This window comes from Ziziphus jujuba, chromosome 4 (assembly GCF_031755915.1).
Source record: "Ziziphus jujuba cultivar Dongzao chromosome 4, ASM3175591v1".
Classification (NCBI taxonomy): domain Eukaryota; kingdom Viridiplantae; phylum Streptophyta; class Magnoliopsida; order Rosales; family Rhamnaceae; genus Ziziphus; species Ziziphus jujuba.
This window is the reverse complement of record NC_083382.1, coordinates 14,276,132-14,298,522: the sequence shown is the minus strand read 5'-3', so window position 1 is coordinate 14,298,522 and position 22,391 is coordinate 14,276,132. Positions and strand designations below refer to the sequence as shown.

General features: G+C 30.4%; 3 protein-coding genes across 3 annotated transcripts; 2 read left to right on the top strand and 1 right to left on the bottom strand.

The window, feature by feature from the left end:
- Positions 1-1,471: 1,471 nt before the first annotated feature.
- On the bottom strand, positions 1,472-2,512 carry LOC107417326 (riboflavin synthase). The gene has a single exon (XM_016025941.4). It carries the CDS (start codon positions 2,488-2,490, stop codon positions 1,651-1,653), a length of 840 nt encoding a protein of 279 aa, XP_015881427.3. The 5' UTR covers positions 2,491-2,512; the 3' UTR covers positions 1,472-1,650.
- LOC107417330 (CASP-like protein 1C1) lies at positions 2,491-4,714 on the top strand. Its single transcript, XM_016025945.4, has 4 exons — positions 2,491-2,626; positions 3,686-3,855; positions 3,962-4,064; positions 4,235-4,714. The coding sequence occupies exons 2-4, from the start codon at positions 3,701-3,703 to the stop codon at positions 4,466-4,468; spliced, it is 492 nt and encodes a 163-aa protein (XP_015881431.1). The 5' UTR covers positions 2,491-2,626; positions 3,686-3,700; the 3' UTR covers positions 4,469-4,714.
- A 13,624-nt stretch (positions 4,715-18,338) lies between these two features.
- Positions 18,339-20,046, top strand: LOC107417329 (uncharacterized). The gene is made up of 3 exons (XM_060816108.1): positions 18,339-18,498; positions 18,844-19,044; positions 19,147-20,046. The coding sequence occupies exons 1-3, from the start codon at positions 18,391-18,393 to the stop codon at positions 19,384-19,386; spliced, it is 549 nt and encodes a 182-aa protein (XP_060672091.1). The 5' UTR covers positions 18,339-18,390; the 3' UTR covers positions 19,387-20,046.
- Positions 20,047-22,391: the final 2,345 nt, after the last annotated feature.

Below are 22,391 nucleotides of genomic sequence, written 5' to 3'. Positions count from 1 at the left end.
GACTTCCCTTTGTTATTTTTGGTATTTACCTACTCAGTTATGGCTCAATCACAACTCGGTTTTTCTACTGTCTCGAAGAATCGAACTTGTAATCCTCCATAGATGTTTAATAGTAAAGGATTATATTGGTTTTTTATCAGAAAACATTCGGCGATGAATAAAACGACGAACAACCTCAATCAATTTTAAGTGTAAGACAATAGGATATCAGAAATTGATCTGGTTCCAAAACAATGATGAAAGACAACCCTTTTGAGCAACATTGTGTGGCCGATAAACTCAATTTGCAACATAAAAAGAAGTCGTCCAATTAGATAGATTTGGCAACAAAAAACCCAATAAAGCTAACAGTATCTGAAAATAGATCAAGGGGTTGTTTCGAGATGGCTATCAATTAGTTGTATCATTCACCCAAAATAAAGGTTTGCTTAAAGACTGCAAGCTTAATTACTATTGATTTATTTTTAAGAGCCTTCATTGAATCAGGATGAACACTTTCAAAAACCAATCTATTCCTTGCTTTTCAATTTCCATATAAAACCCCAACGAATCAAGGTTTTCCTAAAATGTAAAGAACTTATTTTCCTAAATCCAAATATTTTATAACATACTAGCAAGCTATTAAAAAATTTAATGAAAAACATATTTAATCTCACCTAAGTTTTATCCCAGTAGGAAAATGAACCAAACAGCAGTACAATCGTCTTTTTCAAAACCAAACATTTAGAAGTTAGCTTGCTATCATCCCCAATAAATCAAAATCAAGAAAAAGAAAAATCTTCGCTATCTTATTTTTCTTGGTAAAAGGATTGCAGGATTGTCTAAGAACTATAAAGATTGTGAAAGTAAATAAGACGTTTTTGCCTAACGTTACCAGGAGGATAATCACATAAAAACTTCAAAATTTCTTCTTCACCGTATATCTTCATAGGATGGACGTCAGACAAAAATTAAACCATCACAAGTTTCACTTGCAAGTACTTTAGCATAGCAACGGGACAACAGTTTAGTTTTTTTTAACAAGGATACCCATGTCAGTCATTGAATCCACAGTAACAGTATTACAATCAACAAAAACAACAGAGCCCAGAAGGTTCATTTCTAAACCACAGGCCCTGTCGAGTAGTTTTTGATCAACATCGTTGTAATATTGTTTTTATTCTTTGAGAACCTAAAATACTCTTTTGTCAACTAAGGGAATATAGAAACTTTGATAGAATAGTCCTACAAACAAAACCAATGCAGAGCTTTGATCAAAACTGGTGTGGCTGCCAACTGCTTTAATACATGATATTACAGTCACATTTGTTTCAGTTGCTACTCTTAGAATCCAGATAACAACTATATGCATAGACAACATTCAGCTCTATAAACACATTCATGTCTTCATGCACTGCCTCACAAAAAGTCACATATTTTTATCAACCAAGTAATCTTTTTATGATTCATATGATAACTAGAGATAGTGAAATAAAAACAACTTCTAAAATTTTTATTTTTTTTATTTTTTTTATTTTTTTAAACTCAAATTGTCCTCTAGATATAAGAAAGCAAAATTACAACCAAAAAAAAAAAAAAAAACAAAATAATTAAAGTTACACAAAATCAAAAACACTAAGGTAATACCTTATTATTTTTCTTTTTGGGGTTTCATGAACGTTTAATAGAATCCAGAAAGCCACAACTGAGAAGCCTCTCCACATATTTTCCAAGTATATCAACCTCCAAATTAACCTTCTGCCCAACATCCTTCAATGGAATCACAACATTTTGCTGAGTATAAGCAACCAACATGAAATTGAAACAATTTTCTTCATCAAACACATCCACAACGGTCAAACTAGTCCCATCCACTGCTATAAACCCCTTCGGCACCACATATTTCAATAGCTCTTTCGAAGCTTTAACTTTGATCCACAAAGAGTCCTCCTCTGCTTCCTTCGAAACAATCACCCCTGTACCATCCACGTGACCCTGAACGAAATGCCCGCCCATTCGGGTCGTGGGTCGGACCGCCCGCTCCAGATTCACCAGTGACCCGGGTGAGAGCTCCACCAGTGACGTCTTCCTCAGCGTCTCCGGTGACAATCCGACTGTGAATTCAGAGATCTGGGTGTCGAATTGGGTCACCGTCAGGCACGTGCCGTTCACCGCGATGCTGTCTCCGAGGTTGACGCCTTCGAGAACCGTCTTGGCTCCGATTCTCATGTCGAATCCGCCGTGATCAGCGATACCCAATTGCTTGATTTGGCCCATCTCTTCGACGATTCCGGTGAAGAGGCATCCGATTGTGTTGCGTGGGAGGTTTGCGAGGTGGGTTTTGGGTTTTGGGGAGGTGAGGAAGAGAGTGAGATTGGAGGGTTTGAAAATGGGATTGAATTTGAGGTGGGTTTGGGATGAAATGGTTTGGATGTTATTGACGACATGGATTCCGGAAAGAGAGGTTTTTGGGGTTTTAGACAGTGTGGTGAGACTGAGAGACATTGCCATATTTGGTTCTCGAGGGAAAAAAAATAAAAATAGTCCAACAAAGAAGACCACACTCTTTAGTCTCTGTCAATATCTCCGTACTGACAGAGAGCACGGCGAAATCGTCGATGGGGATCACCTACTTGCTATCTAAGGGGTATTAAATTTTTTTTTCCTTTTTTTTTTTCCTAAGATAAGTTATTTTTTTTAGAAATTTTTTTGGCCCTTTCTCTAAATAATTACATAAATTCTTATTTAATAATTTTGAATTTTTTTTTTTGATAAATTGGGGGAAATTTCTTTCCCCAGATATTAAATTTAGAATGTGGAAATGATCACCATGGTCATTGCCAAGTAAGTGTTTAATTTGTTGTAGGTAATTATTTAATTTTTATAATATATAAACAACATGTGTTTGTGTAATTAATGAATCTACATAAAATATAGAACAGAGTGAATAATTCATTTAACAAGAAAGAGATCAGCAAGGGTAATATGGATCAATAATGCATATATGTCCTGTATCTATCTGTCCATGACTGTCTCTTCTAAAGGAACTTCAGTTGGTGAGCTAGAAAGAAAAAAGAATAATTTTAATGGCTGCCATTCCATTTTCACACCCATTCTTGACCAAGAGCTTTCCCTTCAAACGATCCTTATATTACAGCATCCTCTTATGGTTCTGTCAACATGTTTGGAACACAAAAATCCGACAATCCTTCAAGTCCCTTATTGGGACTAAAGGGGATAAGCAAAGGACAGAGCCAATTAGAATTGTAATGTTTGAGCATGATACTAATTTTACAACATTAGTAAGCTGCTTATTTGTTACTTATACCACATGTAACTAGCTATTTAATAGTTTAAGAGATTTTTGTGCATCTTACTCTTAGGTACAAATGAACAAAAATGATATTATATAAATGTGATTGCCCGCATGAAGAAAAATAGGTAAAGAAACAATAGACACCATGGCTAAAAAAGTCATTAACAGCAGGAAAAGTAGAAAAAAAAAAGTTGCATATGTGGGGGTGGTAGGGGGTGGCAGTTGAAAAACTCAACTAACAAAACCCATAAACTAGTACTACAAGTTCACCACCCCCTTCGCTTTTCCTTCCTAACTCACCATCCCGCACCCTCCTTCATTTCCTTTTGAATTTACTTGTAACTCCTACAAAAAATTAAATCTACCTCTCCACTGCCATGATTTGATCAGAGAATAGGCAAAATCATGGTGAAGACCACGAGGCTCTGCAAACTTGTGTTAAGGTTCATGGCTTTTGGTGCTACTCTTTCAGCTGCTATTGTTATGGCCACAAGCCGTGAGAAGGCCAGCTTCTTTACCTTATCTTATGAAGCAAAGTACTCTGACTTACCAGCCTTCAAGTGGGTTAATTTCTTCGTCTCCAAACTCTTTTCCCAAATGCTTAATTTTCTGAGCTATACGTATGCATATATATTGATTCGTTTTCGATGTACATATATTATATAGGTACTTTGTGATTGCAAATGCTGTTGTAACCGTCTATGGTTTTCTAGTTCTTTTCCTTCCTCCTGAGAGTATGCTCTGGCGATTAGTCGTTGCATTGGACACGGTAAATTTGTTCATACAAATTTTTTCTTCAAAGAATACTATATGGTTCATAGAATATTATTGCTTTCTGGTTTTTTATTATAATCTTTCAATTTTCTTTTCCTAGAAAGTGTGAGAAAACAACATAATGAATATTACTAATGGGGGGTTAAATTGTAAAATGATGTGTAGGTTTTCACCATGTTACTAAGCTCGAGTATATCAGCAGCTTTTGCGGTTGCTCAAGTAGGGAAGAATGGAAATTCCTATGCAGGTTGGCTACCAATATGTGGTCAAGTCCCAAAGTACTGTGACCAAGTGAAAGGAGCACTGATTGCTGGATTTATAGGCCTAATATTATATGCCCTGCTTCTTCTATACGCAATTCATTCTGTCCTAGATCCTCTTCTCCTGCAAAAAGCTTAATTAGCTTCTGGATTCTTTCATCACCAAGCCCTGTTAATTAGAGAGAGTTTAGTTGCCCTACGTTACCACATGTTCCTTTATATGTTAAAATTATACTTATATATATATATATATATATATAATTTTTTTTAATGTATTTGTGAGCTATTTTTGTTTGTTTTTTGAGATCACATGATAATCATTAGTATGATAATTAAGTTTGAAATTTAAAGTTTTGTGGAATTAGGCATTTGTTTTGATCTCAAGATTTTGCGAAATAGTTCTAAATTACGAGTATTCTCTATCTATTGATCGTCCTTTGTTAAATATAAGTTCCAAAAATAGTTTATACATTGTTACCTATCATCACATTTGAAATAACCGCAGGTAATGTAAAAAGCTTATATAACAGCAATTGGTTTTCATGTAAGCTCTTTTTGACTTTTTAGAAATGAAAAAGTAAAAGGAAAAGAGAAATTTTATGGGTACTAAAAGTCAAAGGGTAGTAGAGTTGTGTAATTTTTTTATTTTATTATTATCTATTGCCTTGCAATATTTGAGGTAGTAAAGTTTGCAAATTAATGTAAACTCCTAGATGCATAGAAAAGTTATGAGACTTAAACTAGCCAATAAAGCAATATCAGATTAATTGATATCTTAAAAATTGAATAATAGGTAATCACATTGTTAACAACAATCAAAATATTATTTGTCATTATTAGTGAGTAATCAACAATGGATCTATATGTTCGATGATGATTTAAATGGTTACTTATAAATGGCTTTATTTTAGGATTTTAGTATTAAAAACAATAAAATTAAATATCGTAATTATAATTTGCCACATAAGATAATGGTCGTCATCAATAATGACAAATAATAAGACTCTAATAAAAATTATTCCTTCAAGACAAAGTTAATTTATTTAAAAAAAAAGAAAAAAGAACATAGTCAATGTGTTAGGATCCATCTAAGATTCCTTATTGGAATTCTAAACAAGCTTTGACCAGGAAAACACTATCAGACATTTCTATAGAAAATCTGGCAGCATTTCCCCTAAAAATCGAATGTGCTCCAATTTTCCTGTACAGGAAACACACTCTAATAATGCACTCACTTATTCCTTTCATCTTACTATAAAATTTTATACAAGAATAGTACTTCAATAACAATAATGCAAAAATATAGATGCTGGAAAAAAACTAATAAATCGTGAATACCTTTATAATTCATGTTCGCCACACCACACATGTATTACAACCAATTGTATTTTAGCATATGGTGAATGTACTAAACCCATAAATACAGGTAGAAGATAATAATAAAAATAATGATAGGAATAAGAATAATAACAATAATGATAGTAGCGATACAACCTGCTCGAAGGTTACGATATTTGCCTGAAGGTTATCATACATGTCCAAAGACCACCATACCTACTCGAAGGCTATGATACTTGCCCGAAGATTATCATACTTGTCCAAATGCTACTATATTTGAGCATACAAACAAATAGGATAAATATTCCGTTGACAACAATAATAACATTAATAATAATAATATATAACAATAACAATTAATAATAGTAACAATAATAAATAGTAATAGTAATAATAGTGATAATAATAATAATAATAATAGTAATAACAATAATAATAAGTAATAGCGGTAATAACAATAATAATAATAGTAATAATAATAATGATAAATAACCATAGTAATAATAACAACAGCAACAACAACAACAATAAGAATAATAATAATGATAATAATAACTAATAATGATAATAGTAACAATAACAATTATGAGAAAAATAACAACAATCAATAATAACAATACCAATAACAATTAATAATAATAATAATAATAATAACAACAACAAATAATGATAATAATAGAAAATCATAATCATAAATAGATATAATAAGGTAAAATAAAATTAAAATTAATAAATATACTACATAACTAGTACACTTATAGCTGAGATACGTCCGATGTACCATATAGCAAGGTAATACATAGTCTTATAATATCAGCTGTCGCAGGTATATTGCTATCAATACGGTAAGGGGTGGTTGCCTATAGTGGATGTCCAACCCACTGGTCTCGTAGGCAGTAATATGAAACTAAACTATTTATGAGCCAAACCAGATTGTTACCCCTGTACGGTATAGTACCTACGAACACAACATAATATATATACGTATGCATGAAAAGGACATTTGATGCATCATAAGATATACTAGTGGTATCAAATAGTGCTTGGCATCCCAAGCACTACTTTAACGGAGAGGTTAAAGATATAAACTTGCAATCGATCACCCTGCAGTCCCAAGGCATCGATTACTAATACTTGCCATGGCTAAACCAATCGTCTTTCGGTTGAGGAGAAGGTGGCTGATGCTATCACTGCAAAATACTTGTCTACTCTTTTTCATTACAGTTCACAAAGGATGACCATATATATAACTTGCGTGCTAAACCGTGATATAATAACTAGCAATCTGGTGGCCAAGGGGAGGTGGTTGATGCTCACTGTATAAAATATTTGCCAACCGTTAGGCACATAGCTCCCACAGATTGGCTATATAATCATGAACACAGTACAGAACATTAATACTATACAGTGCATCTAAAAATTATAAAAATTTATAATATCATAAATACCAAAATTTGATAAAATACTACTGGGGTTGATACACTTTTGCTCGACCCATAAAATTCTATATTTTCTTTTAAACCATTAACATAAATCCAACAATTTAAATAATTCAATTTTTACCACAATAAATCCAAATTCATAAATATTTAAATACACAATTATATTTTTATGCCCAATAATTTAATACAAATATTTTTCTTAAATGCTTAAAGTTTATTTATGCAAAAATTATGTTAGATCATATGAAATTCACATATAAATATATTTTATTTTCCATAATAAATTAAACAATAAAATATAACAACAAATTTAACACAATAATTTTTTTAAAACCATAAATATAAATTTTATACAACAAATATATTTACACAATAAAATTTAATAACAATTTTCTTAAATTTTAAGACACATAATATTTTCTTTAGAATTTTAAATAACACAATATATATATATATATATTCAACGGCCCGAAAATATCACTCTAACGATATTTTCCATCCTTGCTTTATTGTAGGATGCACCGCAATCACACTGATGTCTAACATACGCCAAAAATATTATCCAATTAACACATATTTTCCAACGATACTAGAATACTCTAAATATTTTAAAACTCACTTTTGCTAACTTGGATTCACAATATTGGACTCTAAAGGAGACTGACTACATTGTAATCCCCAATTGATCTATCACCTAAAATTCGGGGTTTCCTAATTACAACCAATTTTTATAAAATTAACTATTACATTATTTTCTATTAGCCACTATGAACCTACATGTGATAATTTTTCTTAGGAAAGACTTCTAATACAGTCCAATTTTTATAACAATTCCTAAATTAGCTCAAAAATGTTGAAATATTAAATACAAAACTATAATTAGCAAACAATGTATCAAACAGAAGATTGTAAGACAAGGATAAAAAATACGTAGCTTAAACACCCCAAGCTCACTGTCAGTGGCCAAAAAATGGTCATAAAGTTTCGACCAAACTTCCATTCAATGTATCTCTCAAACGATCTGAAATTTGGATAAAGAGAGGCCATTTTTGAGATTAGGACATCCAAAATAGAAGGGGATAGGGTATGAAAATGAGCTGGATCCACCAGAGAATGGTGGAAAATCCAAAAAAAGGGAAGTCACTGCCGCCCTGCTTCACTGGCCTGATCTGGGTACATCCCGCGGCAGCTAATCGAGAAATTGGGGTGTGGACACCGCCATGAGGTGGGCTTCCTTTACAACTAGGTTGTGTGGTCCATGGTCACTAGGACAGTAGAAAGGGAGGAGAAAGTGCCACCATCAAGGAGAGAGAGAGAGAGGAAGAAAAGAGAAAAGAAAAAGAAAAGAAAAGGAAAAGTAGTGGTGACACATGGCCTTCTCTAATAGTGATACATGGCACCTTCCAAATAATGACACATGGCATCTATCATGATCTTTTTAAATGCCTCTCTTACTGATAAAGTTAGTTTTGGAAAAGATAAGTACGAATTTATAGATCCATAATTTTTCAACCGTAAATCTAAATTAAGCGTGCTATTAGTCTACGAAATTGTATCGACGAGCATTATCACATGGTACATGAGTTAACATCAAAATTTATATAATTAGAAAATCAACTCCGGACTTACCAATAAATCCGGGTTGTACCTTTTTTGGCCGTAACTTTCAAATCTCAGCTCCAATTTTGGCATACTATTAGTCTACAAACTCATGCCAATGAGCATTTTGCAATAGTATCTTGGTCAATGCAAAATTCCTCTCGTAGTAAAAAGTCAATCATGAAACCCACTTGGTCAATATTGGTTAAACTTTCAAATTCAGAGCGTTTTCTCAAATCGGGTTATTACATAATGAAACATTTAAGATTGAAAATTGCTATTAGTTGACAAGCAAATTTTCAGTACTCCGATGAGTACAATTCTTTTTTCTTACTCGTACAAGGATTCTCTATTTGTTATTTAACATCCTTGCTATGCTTGTCTTTTTATTATGGCCCTTCATTTCAAGGCTATTTAATCCAATGACTAAATAGAAATCACATCATCCAACATGCACATGATAAACACACGACTTTTTTAATTCTTTTCATGTGCATTTTTTTCTTCTTTCTTTTCCTCCTTGTTTGATTCATTCTTCGACAGAAGAAAATGGCACTTTTTTTTTTTTTCAATTCATCTCATGAGTATTTAAGCCTTTTTTTTCTCATTAAAAAGACCAAAGGAGAATTTGAGTTTTGACATATTAAAAAATAATATTTTGAACTAAATTTTATTAATAATATCATTTGAAAATAATTTTTTAATAATATCTTGATTAATTAAAATTCATTATTATGTTTTAATAAAATAAAACATATCATATTCAAAACAATTTTGTGTAGATAGTCATTTTTCATCAATAGTTAATTTGTTTTAGTGTAGTTAAGCAGATGTGCTTAGCTGGGAACTCAAGGGTTCCGTAGCTTAACAACTTGTATATATAAAAGCTTTTAGATAAATGAAATCAGTGTGTGAGATTTTCCAGAAAAATTATAGAGTCTTTTTTCTTCCTTTTCCTTTCTACCCTTTCCAAGCGTTTATTTTTCTTTGCTTTTCTTGCTTTTCTTAATTTGTAGCAGTTATAGAAGCACAACAAATGCACAGTATACCTTTTCTTCTATTGAATACCAAATCAAACAAGAGGGAAAAGAAAGAAAAAAAAAAAAAGGTCACATGTATGGCAATTGAGAAGAATTAAAAAAGTCATATGAATATGGTGCATATTAAATGATGTGTCTTCTATTTGGCCATTGGATTAACTAAAACTCTTTGAGTTATTATAGGAAATTTTGATTCCCTTGAAAAATCAAATATATTTTTCAGTTTGTTTTCTTTTTAATTTAATTTAAGAAAAGTGAAGAAAAGCAAAATACAAACACTTTGTATGTACAACCAGGTCGTTTAAGAAGACCCTTAATTTTTAATTTTTGTTGTAATGTCAGAAGATTAGAAAATTGCTTATAATCGTGGATTCGCCCACGAAAACATGTTCCTTCCATGGGCTAACCTTCCTTTAAGTTGAACGTGAATAAGGAACGATATTGTTTTGCATTTGTGTTTTCATTCTCAATTTAATAATAGTCGGTTAATGGCATTTTAGTACCTTTTTATATAAAATGTACTTTTATCTATGGAAAGTATAAAATTTTTCAATTTAAACTTTCAAATTTTAATTTGTTTGTATTTTAATTTGATTAAAATGTTTAGCAAAGAACAATTAATGGTTTAATCCCTTGATAACTAATATTACAATATATACAATTTAATACATTTTAGAATTTCTTGTTTTAAAAATTTTGCATTTTGATACCTTCAAATGGTTCATGCCATTTGCCAAAAAATCCATTCCAAAAATGCAATAAAATTGAAATTTGAGGATTTAAATTGCAATGTTTTAAACTCTAAGATAAAAATACAATTTTTCCAAATTGAAACATTCTAAAGTATAATAAAGCCTCAATAATATGAGAACCAATTCTCTTTGCACTACGTACCACTGAATTGAGAACCAATTCTCTTTTGTAACTAAGCGTTATATCAAGTATATATTCTAATACATTTACAACACACCCCTCCCCCCCACATTAATGCAACTAAGCACTAATTTGTTGTACTTTATTTTGATTTAAATGTTTAGCAAAGAACAATTAATGGTTTAATCCATGATAACTAATATTACAATATATACAATTTAATACATTTTAGATTTTTCTTGTTTTAAAAATTTTGCATTTTGATACCTTCAGATGGTTCATGCCATCTGCCAAAAAATCCATTTCAAAAATGCAATAAAATTGAAATTTGAGGATTTAAATTGCAATGTTTAAACTTAAGATAAAAATACAATTTTTCCAAATTGAAACATTCTAAAGTACAATAAAGCCTCAATAATATGAGAACCAATTATCTTTGAACTACGTACCACGGAATTGAGAACTAATTCTCTTTTGCAACTAAGCATTATATCAAGTATATATTCTAATACATCTACAACACGCACCCCCCCCCCCCCCCCCCCCACAAAAAAAAAAAAGAAAAAAAGAAAAAAAAGAAGTATATATTCTATAGCATTTTGTTAAGGCTAATTATTTTATGTGACTTTCATAATAAAGTTTAATTGATAGTATCATCTCTCTATATAGAATTATGCATGCGTATATCAGTGTTATAGAGGTTTTTTCATTTATGGAAACTTATGTGGGACAGTTTTGAGAGAGTATATATGTTACATGTCTTTTGAAGATCGAACATGTTTGATGTTGTTTGAATAATGTCTAAACTAATATAATTTTTAGTAGTGGATCTATATTGTTCGAATAACATTCTAGCATGTGTCATTTTTTCATTGCATAATCTAGTGGTGTTCGAACAACATATATATGTCGTTTAAACAATCTCTAAACACTTGGCAAACACTGGTTTGATTTTTACACATTGTTCGAATAATCCCCCCATATTATTTGAACAACGCTTTCGTGTTTGATAAAACTCTAAACATTTCTTAGGTTGAGTGTGAGAGAGAAAACTTCTTGTTGCCATTAATGAACGATTGGGGTGTATTTCATTATCTAGTGAGCTTCATACCTAATTGATCAAGAAAAATTTGTTTTAGGTGTATTTCCATCATTATTGATTGACTCTCATTTTTATTTGTGTTTTTACTTGAGTTTTTCATTGTGGGTTTCTCATCTCACTTAGAGAGAAATTTTTAGGTTTAACTCACCATCCAAAAACCCCAAAACACTTTCCCACATCATTCTTAAATTTGTGCACTCTAGGATTTGTTTTGATAAGACCTTGGAGAAGGAATACTTTTGCGAAGAAGACCTTTGTGATGGAGGTAGTGGTGTTGAAACCTTGCATAAGAGGCCTTGAAGATAAAGCCATAGTGTGGTCCTTGTGAGGAGTAGCAACTGCATGGTTTAAAGCTTGCAGCTAGAGTTAAGAAATCAAGTCATCCCACTTTTATAGTAGATGGGAATGTTGGTATTGTTCCCTAAAGTATAAGACCATTTGATTGTAGAATTTGCATTTTTTAGTGGACTTTTAGATTCAAGATGGTGGCTAATACCTGCAGTTCTTCCTATAAAGGGTTTCCATGTAAAATTCTGTGTGCATGATCTTTGTTTTTCTGTTATTTACATTTCTACAATTTATTATTGCTATTATATATACTGTGGGAGAAATGACTTCTCATTGTATGCTGATTTTTATCCATATATATGTATACATTTGTTGAGGGGGGATTGAGTCCTTGATTGCTGAAATATATAAATTGAGACACTATAATTTGGGGGTTTGGAAAATTGGTTGGAGTCGATTAAGCTCCTGCAGATTCCTATTGTCATAAAATGCCAAAAATTTTAAATTGCCAAGGACCTATTCAACCTCCCTTCTAGGTCCATTCCAAACTCTCAAATAAAACGACAGAGTATTAATAATTAGAAGAAAATTCACCATTATCCTTTTATAAGAAATCTTAAAGTCACAAAGGGCTCTTTGCTTACCATATACAAATATTGGCAACTGAAATAAAAAAAAAAAAATCTAGCTACTTTATGAGCCACAACATTCGAAATACGTGGAGAAAAAACACAAGTAAACTTGATATGCTAACTTTCTTTTAAGTTGGAAGAACGTTGACAAGCAATGATATGTTGTTTCGCCTTAGTGTTTTCAATTTTTAATTTAATAAACAAAATGCTAGGAGTACCAAAATAGTCATCAAATTTATTTATCAAATAATGTGGAAATATTAATTGATTTTTTTTTTTTGGGCTCAACCATTTAAAGGTTTATTTATCCATATTTAAATTATATAAGTATGTAAGTGAAGTTGACTTACTTGGTAAGTAATTGACATCTACACCTAGGGGGTCGGAGGTTCAAGATACCGGAGTGGTGGGGGGGGGGGGGGGGATATAATTATAAAAGTTATTAAAAAAGAATATGTTAACCAATAATATCTTAATATGTCATTTAGTAAATAAATTTGGTGGGATGTCATAGGTTCAAGTTATCGGAGTTCGTGGGGATATAACTACAAAAGATATATATATAAAGAAAAAAGAATATGTCAACTAATAATATCTTAATATGTCATTTGCTAAATAAATTTGGTGAGTATTTGAGTGTATGGAGCTTTATGAATAACAGTAACTAGGGTTAATTGTAGTTTAGATGTTTGAAAAATCTTACTTTTATCTTTTAAGTTTTAAGATATTGCAATATAGACAAACAAATTTCTTTTATTATTCTTATTTGTATTATTATTATTATTGCATTTTGATCTAATTGAATGTTTTGTCAAACTACAATTAACAGAATATATACAATTTGTTGTAATTTAAAATTTTCTGCTCTTAAAAATTTTACAATTTAATACTTTCAAATGGTTAATGCCATTTAACAAAAAATCCAACTCCAAAATGCAATAATTTATACTTTGAAGGATAGAATTACAATTTTTTAAACTCTAAGACCAAAAATGTTACTACAAGAAAATGATCATTTACTGACGAAACAATATTGTCAGCAAAAATGGCAAATTCATTAGTAAAGGTTTTACCAACGAAAGTAAATTTGTCAGCACCTTTGTCATGTATGCTTCCTCCGTGATTGAATTTACCGAGGAAGTTTTTATGTTTCTCAGAGAAACCTTGTACCAACGAATATTAGTTTTTCTCACCAAATACTATTTCCATCAGCCCTAAAAATGTCGGTAAAGGGTTTTGCAGACAAAAAAGAAGCAGTTGAATAAACTATTTTAAAATTTTTTTAAAACCATTAGGGACGGCAAGCTATTGTCAGAAAATGGTCCGTTAGCGACGAAAGTTTTATTTTGTCTGCAAAGCATTCTTTAAGAACAAAATTGTGTTTGTCAACAACGAGTTCTTTAGAGATGAAACTATAATTTGTCGGCAAAGGATCCGTTTGGGACAAAATTATGATTTGTCAGCAAAGCATCATCGCCGACGAAATTGTTTTTTGTCGACAAAGAATTATTTAGCAAGGAATATGTTTGTCGGCAATTGTTTGTTGGGACACATATGCTATCGTGGATAAATGTTTTAGCTGCAAAACTTGTTCTGTTGGGAATCATTTACCGAGGAAATTTTGGTCGATAATGAGTTTTCCCAATGAGAGCTTAATTTTGTCGGCAAAGGTATTTCCAATTTTGATTTTAATTTTTACAAAATATTGTAAATGACTTATTTTTGCGAATTTTATCAACCTGTAAATTTTTTCAACACAAATATTCATATTGTACAAAAGTAAGTGAATGTATTAACTTAACCATAATGGTCTAGAACCTTGAGATGCATTAACTTAACCACAAAAGTTAATGTCGAGAGCTTACAATCTGGATATAGTTTTCTTCCAGCCTCAACAAAAAAATTGTCAAATCCACGTTTATCATTTCTGATTTCCTCATTGAAAGTATTTGGCTTGACATTTTCCATATCATCAACTTCATGAGATTGATACACATCACTCAAAATGTCCAACATATCATCATCATAATATTCATCCATATCTTCTGTTTCTTGCTCTCCAACACTCGAATTATTCGATCCAACATTGCTCGTGGATGCCACATGTTCTTCTCCATGGAACACCCAATTTACATATAAAATAGAGAACCATACCTATAAATATGTTTATGTACAACCTCAATAGGTTTCCAATAGGCATGAAGACAATTACGGCATGGGCAATGTGTCTTCTCCTCATCATCCAAATGTTGTTTAGCAACTTCAATAAATGATGCTACCCCATAAACATATTCTCTAGAAAGTCGATTTGGATGACCAATCTAACTTTTATCCATTTATTTCATACATCAAAAGATAATAAACAATCCATCTCATTTGGACATAGACATAATCACATCTAGCTAATGCATACATATACACATAGGTATGCTCACTATTATGAAAACATCTTATGGCTCACTAGCATCTTTTTTTTTTTTTTTTGTTTTTTTTTGTTTTTTGGTTCTCTATAAGATGGTTCAAGATCCAATATCTATAAATGCATTTCTACCTTATATCCTCTTCCTAAAATTAAGTGATAAATATATATATAATGAATTTTATCCATATATATAGTGAAGGTTCTACTAAACGCACAAGGATTCTTAAAACCTATCCTTAAGTATCTTTCCAAAAGTAGTGTTCAATAAGCTTCTAGTATATGTGGATATTCATGAAAGTTAAATCCAACTTATTTATTTACTTATTTTATGATTTTTCAGCCTTCTAAATCTGCATAATCATGAAATGGCATTTAAATCCATACCGAGTATATAAACATGGTGGAAGACATGGAAGTAGGATAACTACTGTAGAGGAAAAAGCTGCAAAATGGTAATAAGGTTTCAAGACCAAAAACACACCACACATGCATAAGTGCCACCAATGATTCCACATTGGATTCTCCAGCCAATGGTGGCAGCTTAGTAAGTCTAATACTATCACTCTCCATCTAATCCGATCCAAACTACTAAGACTAACATTCACATAGTAATTTCAACGAACAGTATATGGTCATTAAATGTAACATCATCAACACCACGAAAAATCATAGCGAAGATAGAAAACATAAAGAACATATCAAAGCAACACCAAGTTTCCAAAATCCTCACGTTTTGACAAAACGATGCAACATTTCTTTCCAACCACAATGACCAAAACAAAACGGCCAAAAAAAATGAAAAAAAACAGAATGGCAAAAATTCAAAGATAGAAAGAGAGCGAATAACAAAAGGGCAAAAAAAATAAAATAAAATAAAACCAACTTGCAGAATGGCAACAACCAGATCGGCAACGAGAACAACACAAATGTCTAGAAGATTGGCTACTTGCAAAAAAAAGAAAGAAAATCAAAGTGAAATTCATAGAGAAATGCAAAGAAGAAATTCAAAGAGAGCTATGATTTGCTTCAACCTTTGGAGATGCAGAGAGCTACTGTTTTAACTTGCGGTTGAAATAAAGAGAAAAGTAAAGCAGATGCAAACCCAGAATTATTAGGTCACTGAGAAAGTCGAAAACCCCAAACTATTGCAAAAGAAAAATAAAGAAATCAAATAAAGGAGAAAAATGAAGAGAAAGGAGAAAAATAATTGTATTTTCATTTATTTTCCCATTTGAAGAATGGATGGATCATGTGGCGGGATTGGGGATGCCTAAACTATTGCAAACAAATTTGTTCAAATTGTCCCCAAACATTCCACTCTTTACCGAGGAATTTTATCCTTTTCTCGGTATAGCATATTTACCGAGGAACTTAGTTTCGTTGCCAATAGAAATTTTTCCGAGCACATCCATATTTCATAGGCAAACACAGCCCCTTTATTTTTTTTTCTTTTTGAATTTATGTTCTATATTACGTCAATAGAAAAATTCATTTTCCAGACAATTAAAAATACATATAAGTTTTTTTAAACAATACATGTCAATTTTTTATAAATACAAAATCAAAAAGCAATACCTTTGCCAAGTAAATAAAATATAAATTTCATCAACAAATGTTAATTTACTAGTGTTTTAAAAAATGATATACATACAATGAAACAAATATAGGTGTTCTCCACCACCACTAGCATTAACATCTAATATAACTAACCTGCAAAATTAATTGAAAGCTAAGATAAAAAGTAACTTGTAAATATGTTGATTCAATTTAATTTTATAGCTTACGAATTCTAAATAATCCTCTTATTAATAATAGCGACAATAATACTATATATATAACATATTATTATGATACTAACTATTAAGCATTGTATTTAATTTGTTCTTAATATAAAAATGTACACATATGTCATAAAAATCCTATGGAGAAGATGGACAAATTAAATATATGAGATTTTTCCAAATAATACATTTTTTGGGAAAAAAAAAATCCACACCTTTTGCCGAGAAATTACGAAATTGCATGGGCAAAAAACACATTTGCCGAGGAAAAGTTATATTTGTCGGCAAAAGTATAAGTAACAACATAAATTGCAAGTTCGGATAGAGTTATTTATATATGTGGCCATTTGATTTAATTTCTATCTTACAAATTCTAGAATAATATACTGCTAATAATAATATATAGTTATGTGTTTATATATACATAATTACCAATGCATCTATTCTCTTTTTTAACATAAAAATTTTACATCTATATGTCACAAAAAAAAGAAAATAAAAACCCTTTTGAATGACATGTAACACTTTGTCAGCAAATTTCTTTTACTACCTCCTTACCAAAATTTAAAACATAGTATATATTAATTACAAACAAATAAAATACATAGCTTTACTATATTATAATAATTCAAAAATATATATTTTGGGATTTTACCTTTTATCGACAATAGTGTGCCATTTGCAAGTAAATGTAAACATTTTGTCAAGATAATTTTGAACCGTCAGTAAAAGATACTACTTTTGCCAATTAATGTAAATCTTGTTGGTAATTGTTAGCTTTTTACCAACAATATCGGAGTTTGTCAGGAAGGTTTTAACCTTTTGCCGACAAAATTTTGATTTCGCTGGTAATTACTTATTTTTTCCCAACAATATTAAAACTTGTGTGTAAAAGTTATTACAATAGCAGCGAAATTATGTTTTCACCGTTAAAAAGATAACATTTTCCCACGACTTTCATGTTTTGTTGCCGAAACTCTATTTTTTACCGAGAAACGATATTTTCATCGGTAAATGCCTCTTTCGCGACAATATTATGTTTCGTCAGTAAAAGTTTCATTGGTAAATAATCATTTTCTTGTAGTGTGTAATTTACCCAAATTCAGATTCTAAAGTGAAATAAAACCTCAATAATATGAGAATCAATTCTCTTTGCTGATTGTTGTGGAATTGAGAACCAATTCTCTTTGCAAACCTCAATTATGTGAGAATCAATTCTCTTGGCTGATTGTTGTGGAATTGAGAACCAATTCTCTTTGCAAACCTCAATAATATGAGAATCAATTCTCTTCGCTGATTGTTGTGGAATTGAGAACCAATTCTCTTTGCAAGTAAGCATTGTATCAAGTACACATTCTATTGCAAATTAATTATTCTTTCATAAAATCAAGCTGACTTTCATAATAAAAGTTTAATTAACAGATAATTTGTCTCTTCTCTCCCTCTCTATTTATTCTCTCTCTCTCTCTCTCTCTATATATATATATATATATATAGACACTTTTCATATGCATATATCAATTTAATAGAGTTTTTTCTCATCCATGGCAAATTCTAATGCTTGTATCGTAGGCTACATGAAAGAGTATTTCGCTTTAAAGAAAAATGTAATTGACAGCAATGAGCAGAAGCTAGAGTTTGAGAATGAAGAGGTAAGTTCTTAATTGCTTACACATTTATATCTATATATATATATATATATATTATGTATTTATATATATATACACACACACCATTTTGATCTATGTGAAAATTATCTTTCAAATTTTAAACATTTGCTACGGCATCTGTCTCCAATTATAATTTAGGAGACGGTTTTAGGCGACCAATTTCTCTATACATAGATAATTTCGATTTCCTCATAACTCTCTCAAATTATATATATATATATATATAAAGTCTCATAATTGTCCATCAGGACAGTCATAATATATATATGATAACTTTCGATATATGTATGATTTCAATTAGTGGTATACTTTTCATTCGTGGTACAGATGGCAATAAATTATTTGGTGGAGAATATTGCTTTGATGAAGAATGAAACTCGTGAAGTAACTTTGCCAGAAGAGAGTAACGCTAGGCTTAAAGATCAATCGGCTAACAATAAAGAGAAAAAACGTAAACTGGTTTTGCGTATAAGAGATATGTATAATACGACGTACACCGTTAACGAAGACGGATCTTTTATGGACCATGTCTGATGTCTCTCCTACTTTATTTATTTATTTGTTTTTTTGATAATAATGTCTCTCTCCACTTTTTTTTTTTATGTCAATCTCTCGGGGTTGGTTTAACAGGTGCAGGTGTTGTCGGTGGGACTTCCAAGCAGCCGCAACATTAGAACCTCCACCCGTGAAATCGAATTGGAAAACCCCACCATCATTAGAACCTCCACCCATGAAATCGAATTGGAAAACCCCACCAACATTAGAACCTCCCCCGGTGAAATCAAATTTAAAAGATCCACCAACATTAGAACCATCCCCCGTGAAACCAAAACACTACCTGCAAGGAACAAGAGACGCTTTGTGCGTTGAATAAGGTAGAGACACATTTACACAAAATGAATCATATAGTTAATCACATATATATGCAATATAAATTACAATATATCTATATAAATATATATATATATATATATATATATATATAGGAAGATCCATCGAGAGTCTCAAATTATCCAATGATTAAAAAAAAACTGAAAAAAAAACTATGGAAAATATATTAATCTAGAGATAAAGTTCATGGTATTAATATTGTATAAAGTATACAATAATTACATATTTATCAAGTAAAAAGATAGTTTTATTGAGCTCCATTCAAGTTTGGATAATTAATATATATATTTTATTTTTATATAAAAAAAATAGTTATATAATAGGGGATCATTGTGATTTCATGTAATTTATTATGTAATAGAATAAGAAAGGATAATTATATCTTGTCTTTTGAAAAAAAAAAAAATTATCAACTTTTTATATCCCTTTGACTTACACCATTTTTTTTTTTTTTAATCATTCATAGCAATTCCTCCTTCTTGATGGGTTTGAAAAATAAATAAATTATCCCAGTTAATAATTTATGCAATTTCTATTAACTTGTATCTTATTTATATGTATCCATTGATATGTACATATGTACTTCTGCTACGTACTGGAGCTCGGAATATATGTTTATGAACTTGTAATTTCTTTTTATTTTTTGTTTGGCTGTAGTCCGTTATTAACTTCTAAAAAAATTAAAAAGAAAAAATCGTTATAGATATATTTCACATATTCAATTTGTGTTGTAAAACTTATTTTGCAAATTAATGACCATCAAAGCCAGTGTCGGTTTGGATGTGAAGAGATAAACTCATGGGATTTTTTTTTTTTTTTCCTTTCTCTGTTCGGTGTATTTTATAATTTCGGAAAAAGATAATTTTGTGAGAAGGAGCGAAGACTGTGTTTAATTAGTGAAATTTGGATTTGAAAATGGTCCTTTGCGGCTTTCTCTAATTTATTTCATTTTATTTTAGATTCCATTTGAATAATTGTAAAGTTTTTTATAATATAATTTCTTTGAAAAAATGAATTTTCTTTGAATATTTATTTTGATGCGGTGAAGTGTGAATCTATTAGATTGCCACGATGAAGGTGTTATTTTAAGAATATCAAAGAAAGTAGTATTATTTAAAAAAAAAAAAAATACAAATTTTACTTAATTTATCATAAAATAATAAATTTAATTATTTACAAATTTTAACTTTTTTATTTTTTATTAAATATAATGCAAGGGAAATTAATTTTCAAAAAAACTAATTTCTAAAAAATTAAATTCTAATAATCAACTTTTTTAAAAAAATTAATACTTTTTAAATGGGGCTTTAATGACCAAAAAAAAAAAAGAAAAAAAAAGACAGCAGCAGCAGCAAAAATAGTAGCATATTAATGCATTTCAACAAGGATAATAAATAGAATTAAGCTTCCACACATTTTTAGCCAAAATCTAAAGTAAACGGTTTCAGACTTCTTCTATAGTTTCAGCTACTTCTATTTGCATCTGTCTCACTCAATCTCATCAAATACTTTGTTCATTTATATAAACTCCAGTTAATTAAATTATATACAAAATTTGCATCCGAAACTCTTATACCAAATAAGAGCATTAGAAATTTGAAGGACTGAAAGTAACTTAAAAATTAATTATCACGATAACAACCATTAGGAAACAATAAGATCTCAAAAAGGAGAAATTCTTGGGTACAGATGGTGTCATGGGTTACACATAGTACACATATCCAATCAAGAAGTACCATGTGTCACACTCAATCCCAGTCATTTAATAAAATTACCTCATTGTCCTATACGTTTAACACTGTTCCAGAGTACTCAATCCATCAATTTTATCAATTTCTTCAATTTCTTTCTAATTTTTCTTTGCTTCCATCTTTTTCTGCTGATCCCTGAATATTGGTCCTCCATGGAAGAATAAACCAAACTCTACCTCCTCCTGTAATGTAGAAGTTTAGATAAATGGTTCAAATAATTTTCTCTCCTTTCCGGATTATAATTTCTGTGAAGCAAAATGACATGATTGCCCTCAAGGTTTTTCTTGAGCACCTTAAGTGGTTTTATCTAAGAAAAACTTTATCGGAATATCTACCAAAACCACGATAAAACCTTCTTCGTAAAATTAGATATTTCCTTAAAAACAGTTTACATTTAAGAAACCATTTTTAAAATATTTCTCAAAAACAATGGCAACTAAACTGATTTCAGAATCAATACATATAAACATGATATATGTAACCTATTAGGTGAAGCCTATGAGAATAGTTTAAATAAAACTATGAAGCAAACTAAGTGAATGGAATAAAACAATATTAAGAAAATAATCATTTGTCTTCAAAACCTTTTTCTTTATCAAAACCTCATTTTTACTCTCTTAAAAATTTAGTTAAGATTCCTTTAGTTTAGGTAAAATAATGTGTAATTTATGGCCCATATATTGGCTTAGTATTGATGTCTTAATAGGTTGAAATTAATTAAAACTCTTTGAATTATTATAGGAGGTTTTGATTCCCTTGAAGAATGAAATATATTTTTTAGTTTGTTATCTTTTTAATTTAATTTAAAAAAAGTAAAGAAAAGCAAACTACAAATACTTTGTATGCACCAGGACCTTTAAGAAGACCCTTAATTTTTAATTGTTGTTGTAATTTTAGAAGATTAGAGAATTGCTTATGATCGTGGATTGGCCCACGAAAACATGTTCTTCCCATGTGCTAACCTTCCTTTAAGTTGGAAGAATGTGAACAAGGAACGAGTCTTTTTTGCCTTTGTGTTTTCCATTCTCAATTTAATAATAGCTGGAGTTAATGGCATTGTTGTACCTTTTTGCTTGGAAAAAATGTACGTTTATCTATGGAAAGTATAAAATTTTTCAATTTAAACTTTCAAATTTTTTAATTTGTTGAATTTTAATCTAATTAAAATTTTTAGCAAAGAACAATTAATGGTTTAATCCTCGGTAACCAATATTTCAATATATACAATTTGAT

What these genes read in the sequence shown, in the direction of transcription:
- LOC107417326 (XM_016025941.4), bottom strand. Translation starts at nt 2,490, where the DNA reads ATGGCAATGTCTCTCAGTCTCACCACACTGTCTAAAACCCCAAAAACC.
- LOC107417330 (XM_016025945.4), top strand. Translation starts at nt 3,701, where the DNA reads ATGGTGAAGACCACGAGGCTCTGCAAACTTGTGTTAAGGTTCATGGCT. An exon ending in TCTGACTTACCAGCCTTCAA is followed by an intron (nt 3,856 to 3,961) that starts GTGGGTTAATTT and finishes TATATTATATAG; the next exon opens with GTACTTTGTGATTGCAAATG. An exon ending in TAGTCGTTGCATTGGACACG is followed by an intron (nt 4,065 to 4,234) that starts GTAAATTTGTTC and finishes AATGATGTGTAG; the next exon opens with GTTTTCACCATGTTACTAAG.
- LOC107417329 (XM_060816108.1), top strand. Translation starts at nt 18,391, where the DNA reads ATGGCAAATTCTAATGCTTGTATCGTAGGCTACATGAAAGAGTATTTC. An exon ending in TAGAGTTTGAGAATGAAGAG is followed by an intron (nt 18,499 to 18,843) that starts GTAAGTTCTTAA and finishes TTCGTGGTACAG; the next exon opens with ATGGCAATAAATTATTTGGT. An exon ending in ACGGATCTTTTATGGACCAT is followed by an intron (nt 19,045 to 19,146) that starts GTCTGATGTCTC and finishes TTGGTTTAACAG; the next exon opens with GTGCAGGTGTTGTCGGTGGG.